Source organism: Cherax quadricarinatus, chromosome 44 (assembly GCF_038502225.1).
Source record: "Cherax quadricarinatus isolate ZL_2023a chromosome 44, ASM3850222v1, whole genome shotgun sequence".
Taxonomy (NCBI): Eukaryota; Metazoa; Arthropoda; class Malacostraca; order Decapoda; family Parastacidae; genus Cherax; species Cherax quadricarinatus.
In genome coordinates, this window is record NC_091335.1 from 9913001 (window position 1) to 9923184 (window position 10184).

At 38.5% G+C, this 10184-nt stretch overlaps 1 protein-coding gene across 2 annotated transcripts in view; it reads left to right on the forward strand.

The window, feature by feature from the left end:
• LOC128697558 (transient-receptor-potential-like protein) overlaps positions 1–3285 on the forward strand; it is a 622300-nt gene extending 619015 nt beyond the window's left edge. For both annotated transcript variants that reach the window (XM_053789343.2, XM_053789342.2), the window contains one exon: positions 1663–3285. In XM_053789343.2, the coding sequence (XP_053645318.1) occupies positions 1663–2258 (596 nt within the window). In that variant the 3' untranslated portion in view covers positions 2259–3285. The remainder of the gene's footprint in view (positions 1–1662) is intronic.
• The last annotated feature ends 6899 nt before the right edge of the window (positions 3286–10184 follow it).

The window sequence follows — 10184 nt, forward strand, 5'->3', positions numbered from 1 at the left end:
AGGTATCGAAGGGGGACATTTTTTGCGACTTAGGTGTCCTAAAATTCCTACTTGTCTCTGTAACTTTGATAAAGAATAATTATATTTGTTACCATTTACTGGTATGTATCTAATGAGATTCATCCAGGTAAATTTAATTTTCCACACAAGCAGTCACATTACACCTGGAGTTTGTCACATTATACACGGAGTTTGTCACATCATACTCGGGAAGCTGACTGGCGAACTCCTATTCAGAGCCTTGATTTTATCTAGACTCTACTAAGGTTACCAGTATACATGTATATGATTGCTCCAATAGCTAGACTTTCCGGAATTGATTTCATTTATCACATGGAATTCCGTTTATTGTCTACGGGATTTCCTTTCATCCCCAGTCGAAGCCCGGTTTAAAGATTAATTCCCCGTCATTATATGAGTTCCGAGTTACGAATTTTGTCCATTACCTCATTTTCCTCCATGATCCTAATACAAAGTTATCTCTGGTTAGTAAGGCTTAAACTTTTAATCCTTGTCGTATATCAGGTTTCTCCGTTTTCTAGCTCCTCTTCCGTTACCTCACATTTATGTTCGCCCTCTCTTCTCTCTTCCACCATGAGATATCGTAGTAGTCTGCCCATTCTCCTTTTCATACCCGAAGCCTCGCAACTCTTATGGACACCGATGTGAGACTTCGTCTTCCTTTTTTTCGATTTCACTTACAAAACGTCCTTCAGTGTGCAGAGCTTACTTGGGACGTCAGCGGCGCTCGTAGCCAATAGTCATAGAACGAGGGGACAAACTTGGGTTTAAAAGCAGGATGCGCGCAATTCTTTTTTGATCCCTCATCAGTCGTATGAATGGCTCGCACTAAATGTAAACGGATGGTTCTCAATAGTCCTACGAAGTGAGATACGCAACTATTTTTTACGTTTGCGTGATCCAGGAACACTTACTGAAAACACCATGTATTTTCACAGTAACAAATATATATATATATATATCACATACTTGTATGACTGCGAGGAATGAGCATAAGTTCTGAGTTTTTTAAACAACACTCTACTAGCCTGATGTCTCTAACCCTGTGGATTTAGTCATATTTACACTATAACTCATATATACAGCACATACTAACGTTTTTCATTTATTTCTAGCAGTAACTGTCTGTAATCCAGCGAATTAATTTTTTTATTGGGTGGCTAGAGTGGTTATCACTAATATAATTAGTCTCATCAATATTAAGAAGAGATGGAGACATTTTTAGGATATCAGAATGCATTGAACGTCTACTTACACACAGCCTTGCTATAACCATTGGTAAGAGGATTTTCTTTATTCTTGTAGCGTAAACACAAAAAAGGCAATGAAATTAACAGTATATTAAGTCTGGCTGATGTGTTGAAAAATTAATGATTAATTGGGAAGGGTGAGAAGCAGTACAGTAGTGCTTTGATACATTAGAATCTGTGTAGAAAATCACAATGGGAATTCTGTAAGTGTGGATTTCTGTGTAACACAACGCTTAAACTAAATGGTGTTAAATATGATAATGTGCATGAGCTCATGGCTGTGTTAGGTGCAAATCTGTGAGTACATAAACACCAAAATATTGACACATCTTACAATTATAATTATATATAATTTTTCTGCAGTATTACCTGATATACTGTTCTGTGGCAGGTAACTTGACAGGGTGCCTACTGGCGCCACAGGAGATGGACTACCTACGGAAGGAGATCGTCAGTAGCCTGCGTAGTGAACTTCGGGAGATGCTGCGAGATGCTCTCTCACGGGCCCTCACACCGACTACCAACATGACCCCGCAATACTACTCGCCCACTCCCACCCCGAACCCCACACCTCAGTATGCTACCTCTCCTACTGCCCAGTTCCCTCCTCCCACAGCGTCACAGCAGAAACCATGCAGCCAGTGTCCCAGGGTACAAGGACCTCAGTATGCCCCAACCTCCCCCACTTCCCAACCTCCTCAACATCCTCACCTCAAAGTATCAACCTCTTTAAGTGACCCTGTTTCTCAGAGGTCAAGTCCAGGTTCTCTGTCCTCCCCGAGGTCAAGTCCTGTCCCTCAGACCTCGCCCAGATCAAGTCCAATATCCCCAACATGTCAGAGGTCAAACTCCAGCAGCGGCTTTACTCAGAAATCCCAAGGAAGTACCCAGTCTGGAGGCTCGTCAACACCAGCTGCTAATCAGGTTCTTCTACGCCCACCCAACGAGTCTGACCGCGTACACACACACATGTACACACAGCTGTGAGAGCTTCTGCATGCTGGTAATGGTGCACACATTTTCTTGTTTCAGGTGCTCTTACACTTTCAGCACATGTGGCACTAGCACTTAAGGAGTCTCAGATAACCAATCAAAAACCTGGTGATTTTTACAAGTACAATTTGATTGGATACAAGTTCCTTAGGTTGGCTTAAAGTGTCATTTCAGGATGCAAGCTGTACTAGACGAAACTGGGTTGGTCCCCTTGGTCTAGTTTAAAGCCAGCTGGTAGGTGAATAGACGTTGACTTTGGTGTGAGTGCCAGAAGATATTTTGAGATCATAAGAACAGAGTAAACTAGGTAATTCAGGAATCATGTGGCATTGTTGAATCAAACCGATACTTGCAGCTGAAGATGAATAGAAGGTGATCTAATAATAGCTTCTGGCTTTGTCACACCCGCTGTCGTGCTAGAAGGTATCAGATTTTGGAAGTTCATATTGAGTGATATACATATGTTTTGGCTGTTGCCAAAAATTTTCTCCCTAATTCCTTTGCCAACTGGAGGTTTATGATACAATGTTTGCAACACATTGTAACACAAGTGTTGCTTTTGATATATTCAAGAGAAAGACGAACAAGTTTGTGCTTTAGTCTTTATATCAGAGTAGACCCCAGCTGGAAGCACAGCTTTCATAGTTTAATAGTTTTTTTTTTAATTATTACCCTGGTGGATAACCCATCAAAACAATTTGGAGAACTTTCCCTGAGACCGAAGTTAGTTCACTGGCACAACACCAACCATGTCGTGTTTTATATGCTGGTGACAGCTTCTGGAAGTGGCGTGAAGTGTTGTCGGAGGGATAACTGGTAGTTTGGTTGTGGCACAAGAGCATGAGCGCATTCATGTTGATTGGCATTGTTGGGAACTTGGAGAGGGCGCCTGTTAGCAGAGCTATTGTTGCTGATGGCTAGGCAGCAATTATTGTGCATGCATCCCAAAGTTTCGAAGCATTTAATTTTATTTATTAGTGTATTTTCAAAGTGTGTTTTTTTCCAGAGTGATTTACAAAAGTGTGACACTGCTTATGTATATACAGTATGTATGTATGTATGCATGCATGTATATATATATACATTATATATATATATATATATATATATATATATATATATATATATATATATATATATATATATATAAACTGCAACATTGATAGGCTATATCTTGAAATAATTATATTAGCATTTAAGGATCCACGTGGGAAACGAATTTTGCTCTTTATAGTAAAAATTCGTTTTCTGCAAGAACCCTGAATTGCTATTGTTCTTGTGTGCGTGTATATATATATATATATATATATATATATATATATATATATATATATAATATAGGGAGGTACCACCTCTAGAACTGTCCTGGGGACCCTCATCCTCAGAGAAAAGAATAAACTTGCTTCAGGGAAAACTCAAGGTTCTCCCTGAAGCTGTTTGAGAATTTTCTCCTACCACCCCCTATATATATATATATATATATATATATATATATATATATATATATATATATATATATATATATATATATATATATATATATTATATATATATATATAATATATATATATGCATGCAATAAGATCACAGTAAACAGGCGATATCACAATATGCAGAACAACCATTGTGAAAAAATAGTTAAATTCTAAACGCTTTCGTGACTTCTCACATTATCAAGGAACTTCACGAGTTCCTTGATAATGTGAGAAGTCACGAAATCACTTGGAATTTCACTATTTTTTCACAGGGGTTGTTCTGTACACACACACACACACACACACACACACACACACACATATACACACACGCATACATATATAAACAAGGGAATACACATCATACGGTGTGTATGTCTCATTGTTTATATGCCAAGGGTTTCCTTTAATTAACCCATATTTCAAGGATTCAAGTATCGTTGATGGGTGGTGTAGTGGACAGACTTGAAACATAATAAATCCACCAACCATCTCACAAACACACACCACACAATACTATTCTAGGGGAAAAAGACCAGAAACAGCAAGACCAAGCCAAAGTTACTGATTGTAGTTGATTTCAATCACAACGAAATAATATTGGGGAACTGGGATCCACATGCAGGGCCAGAAACATGGAGAGCAAAACTGAAGTAGGTAGTAATGGGAAATTTTATGACCAAACTAGTCCAAGAAGTCAAGAGAGTAAGAGCAGGGAACGAACCCGCTTAACTTGACCTGGTTTTCATTTTAAGTGAATATATCAGAGATAAAATATAATATGGCCGCTATTAAGAGCTACTGACCACATGTTGCTCAGCTTTGAATACTTGGTAGAAGTGACAGTCAAGAAACGAGGTACAAATAGTAAACCGGACTACATAAGAGGGGACTATGCACAGATGACAGATTTTCTAAATTGACTCTAGTGAGACATAACTGACTGGACAGATATCGCCAAAAAGTGACTTCAGTCAACAGGAGGTTTAAGAAGCCAAGTTACAGAGAGAGCCTTTGGGTTGATCAGAACTGCAGCGACCAAAGAAAGGAGTAAAATATCACAAAAAACGTAAGAGTGCGAAGAAAAGGGAGACAACATAATAGCGAGAAATGACTCTGCAAGGATAAGAAGGTAAGCACAATGTAAGTTCGAGAATGACAAAGTCGAAACTATTACATAGTCACACAAGAAAGAAGATGACTGAATAAGAAGGATCAAGTAAAAGGGCTGAAGAGAGAGCGAAGGGTGCTCAAAGACGACGATACAGAAGTTTGCGAGAAATTAAGCAGAAGATTTAAGAGGCACCTAAGTTCCCCCGTCGTCTAATAACATGTTCATTTTTCCACTATAATCTACCTTGTCCATAATTACTATCACATTTGCTTTGTCTGTTTCGTAAGGTGAAGTCCAGGATCTTTCCTTAATTCATGGTATAACTTTCATCTTTGAGGGTAGTAATTATGGACAAGGTAGATTATAGTGGAAAAATGAACATGTTATTAGAAGACGGGGGAACTCAGATGCCTCTTAAGGAAGTATTCACTAAGAAAACAGGGATGGTGTTAGAATGCAGGGTTGAAAGAGCTACCAGCGTATAATGGATAGAATTCAGGTATCAAAGTAGGAAGCAATGAAACCACTAAGAGAGTTATACGCACTAAAAGCCATGGGGACTGACTGCATATCATCATGGATATTGAAAGGAGCAGAAGAACTATATGAACTTCCAGCAATGATATACAACATATCCCTGGAGACGGGAACCTACTGGACGGCTGGAAACCTGCAAACATGATCCCAATATGCAAGCTAACCTCAGAACTGTCTTCAGAAACCTCAAGTTAGGCCTATTATGGAGTATTCAGCACCAGCATTGAGCCCTCACCTGATCAAGCATGTACGAAAGCCAGAAAAGTTCCAGAGGTTCGCTGAGAGAATTATATTGTGAAGAGAAACTAAAGGAACTGTACCTGACGACTTTAGAAGGCTTAGGAGAGACATGACTATGACATACAAGATACTCAAAACCTTTGACAGAACAGATAAGGACAGACGTTTTGAAATAAAAGGCATAGTGGCAAGGGGTCACAGATGGAAGCTAAAGACACAAACGAGCCATAGGGACACAAGGAAATGTTTTTTTCTGACTCAAGGTAGTTAATGAACGAAATGAGTAAGTGGTAGAGGCAAACTCAATACCCAGCTTCAAGAATAGGTACGAGAGAGGTCCACGAGGCCAGCAACCAATAGTACCAAAGATTGTAGGAGCCAGGAGCTAAGATTTCACCCCTCCCCCGCAAACACTACTAGGTCAGTACACACACACACACACACACACACCCCTAGAGTTAAGAAGAATGTCCTAAAAAAGGTTAAGGGAAATCAGCCTGACGACACTGGAGGACAGGAGGGTTAGGGGACACATGATAACGACATACAAAATACTGCGAGGAATACATAAGGTAGACAGAGACAGGATGTTCCAGAGATGGGCACAGAAACATGGGGTCACAATTGGAAGTTGAAGACTCAGATGAGTCAAAGAGATGTTAGGAAGTATTTCTTCAGTCATAGAGTTGTCAGGAAGTGGAATGGTCTGGCAAGTGATGTAGTGGAGGGAAGAACCATACATAGCTTTAAGACGAGGTATGATAAAGCTCATGGAGCAGGGAGAGAGAGGACCTAGTAGCGATCAGTGAAGAGGCGGGGGCAGGAGCTGAGTCTCGACTCATGCAGCCACAAATAGATGAGTACACCTACTCACTATCGTGTATTTGCGCGGACAGTTTCAAAGGGACTAGAGGCACCAAAAATCTACACATCATATAAGAACATCGAAGTATAATGAACACTAGTCAGTATAAGAGTAACCTACATGGGGACAAAGACAACAGAACAGATCTTTGTGTCTTTCGAGCTTGATCCGGGATCATTTTCGGCAGATCTGCCGAAAAGGATTTCGGACTGAGATGGAAATATTCAAGAGAACTAATCTCCTGCCTGTGTCACCATGTGAGTTACCATCTCTTAACACACAGAAGAGTTAGTGCTCGAGTAGGGAAGTGCTTCAAGTGGAGAGAATGGACCTGACTGAAGAAACTAGTTGCAGAAAAAGCTTTTCCTGGACCAACGTTTTGTTCCGTGTTGGTTTTATCAAACAATTGACAAAGTCCTAAAAGACTGAAACGTTATCCCAATAAAAAGTTTTTCCTGCAGGGTGCCTTTTTTTTCAATATTGTCGGCAATGCGCCATTTGGATGGAGAATAAACGAAACCTGAACCATTTAAACTACACTGCAAGGGAGAGGTGTGTGTGGGGGGAGGGGGGGAGGGGTCCGCCAAGGAATGACACCTACCCATTTTATCGTGGATCAAACCCAATTACCCCTAGGGATTTAGCGCTTTCTCATGAATATAATAATAGTGGACGTACTGCAGTGCTCCATATAAAACGAGAATGTTACCAAATATCATTTTGAGTTTAAACACACCTAGTTGAACGAGATTTTACATAACGCTTTACACAGACTTTATAAGTGACTTTACGTGAGACTTTACATAAGACTTTTTATACAAGACTCTCTCCATAAGACTATACAAAAGACCTACTTTACACAAGGCCTATATAAGACTTTATAAAAGTCACTTTTATGCAAGATTTAATCCAGTTTATACTCATGAACTAGATAAAGCCCCACTTGGAGAGAGACGTAATGAAGCGTGTCTCTGCTACATGCACTTCACACTCCGCTGGGCTACACTGTTAGTCTTGTAATAAAGTTGGTAGAATTACCGACAATATGTAAAGTAAAAGGACACTAGTGCAACTAATGTGACATTTTATTGTGGCAGCGTTTCGCTCTCCAGGAGCTTTATCAAGCCATACCCTCTGTGTCCATGTATTGTTTGTAATGGCTTGATAAAGCTCCTGGAGAGTGAAACGTTGCCACAATAAAAATGTCACATTAGTTGCACTAGTGTCCTTTTACTTTACTTACTGTTAATCTTCAATTGCCAATAGTTTTTCCCTCTAATGTAATCAGCTAAACTATAACGCTGGCTTAACATTCACTCTCCCTATAGTACCACTGTTACCTTAATTCTAAAAGGCGGTAAGTAGCTGGGCGAGTTACGTTCCCTGCATTACTTTCTATATCTTTCACGTGATATATGATAAGCGTTGAATGTTTTAAGGTTAGGAAACAAAGCATTATCTTTATTTTTTTGTGGCTTCCATTTGTTACATGTGAAGTTGTAGACTGTAACATCATTATACAAGGTTTTCTAGCAATTGTTACAATACACATAGATTTAAGTGTGAGTGCATAGCCTACAATATTAGTGATCTTTACATAGCTTTTAGGGGTCATACGAAGAATCGTCTTAATAGTTAAATTATGCAATTTTTCTATAGTAATACAGTCTTATTTTGCAACAAAACCGGGCATCCTACCCTAAAATTTTAAAAAAATTATCAAATGATACCAATTAATTTATTTACTAAAAGAATTTGTGCTGATTTATATAACTTGGATAGGAAACTGTAGACGTCTCGGTCCATCTTTGATAACAGTCCAATACGAACCGAAACGTCGTCTAGAGTTTTCTCTCTAAATTACAAGTTAACAGTAAATTGTTAAAGGTCACGATATTATGACTTTCGTTACTCACGAAATCGTAATACACGATTGCAAACAAACCACGGAACGGGTGGGGGTTCAGACCATGGCGAGTGAGTCGTAAACTCCAGTAACTTACGCTCTGCAATGGAATTTTACGACTCACTTGCCATGGCTTCAATCCCAGCCCGTTCCGTGTTTTTTTTAATGACATTTATTCTTCTACATTTCTTTTACCCAAGAGAAATTGAGGATGCCAATCTTTAGGTGACCAGTGTCTTGTTATGCCCTTAAACAGGAGAAACACATCTGTCTCATGACATCCCTAAATTTCACTTAACTGCAAATATAAAACTGAGGTAGAAAAAGAGAATATACACAGATAGATATTGCTCAGAATGTATATATATATATATATATATATATATATATATATATATATATATATATATATATATATATATATATATATATGGAGAAATGTGCTTTTCTCACTGAATATAATACGAGAGTTGACTTTAATCCCTAGTTTAGTAAATAAAGCAGCCTTGATTGGTGGTGAACAGGTGATGTATAGCCTTAATGACCATTGCGTAGTTAATAGCCTTTAACGCAATAACCAAGCCGACCAGTTCTTATAATAGCCATATTGGTTATTTCAGTTATTAATTTAATTCTCCAAAAGACATATTTCAATTACTACCTAAATTTTTAAACTGCAGTCTTTACGACAAAAGGTTGTAAGAGACAGAATGAATATATTGTTTTTATTTACAATTAGTAAGAGTCAACTAATCATTTCAGAAGATTAAGACCAAATCCTTTTAACTTAATATGTTGTATTTTTTATGCAGAGTCGGTGAGACAAGCCGAACTGCCCTAAAAAAACGCAAGTTTTCGATAAAACAAATCTGCAGTCTTATTTTACAGCAAAACTAACTTAGCAACCTTACTTAAAGTTGCTAAAATTAATGTCCTAGAGTGTAAATTAATACAAAACCTCCCAGCCTAAATTAAAACTGCAATATTTACCATCAATTAAATTTATTAATATATTACTCAGATTCTTGCACTGTTAAAGCAACGGCGAATTTACGTTACTTGTTTGGCAGAACGATAGTTGCTTTACAAGCCAATACCGCAAACTTGGCCTAAAAGATCACGATAACTCCATACCTTTGTTTGTGGAGCACATATAAAAAATGGTCTAGTAATGCTATCAGTTGTAAGACTCACTTGCGGTAACTGCAAGAAGGTATAAACCTTGGTAACTGTTACCGACAAATTGATTTACAATGACACGTGGGCAAACACTAGGGCAGGGGTGGGCAACCCTTAGCACGCGTGCCATACCTGGCACACCAACGACTACTTTCCGGCACGCTAACCTCTGGTCTCATTTTAAAAAAAAAAATGCGACATTTATCACGTATCCGTTCCAAGAAAAGCTGGAAAATAGTGCCCACATATTTCCAGAGATTCTGTATCAAAGATATGGCCGACTTTGGTACGCACACTTAAAAAGGTTGCCCACCCATGCACCACATTAGAGAACATTTCGGTCCTGGGACCTTGATCAGGGTCCCAAGACCGAAACGTTTTCTAATAATTATGTCTTAGTGTTTGCCCACGTGTCCTTTTAAAGCAAGTTGCAAGAAGCCGTGAAACTAAGTATTGTGTCCCACTTATCATGTGAACGTTATAGTAACAATTTATCTCAAAGAAATGTTGAGTTTTATGAACTATTTTTTAAAGCTGAACTGCTTCAATAGTTATTCTTGCAAGAAATATAGAGGTATAATAGTTGTTTATAATATGCATATTT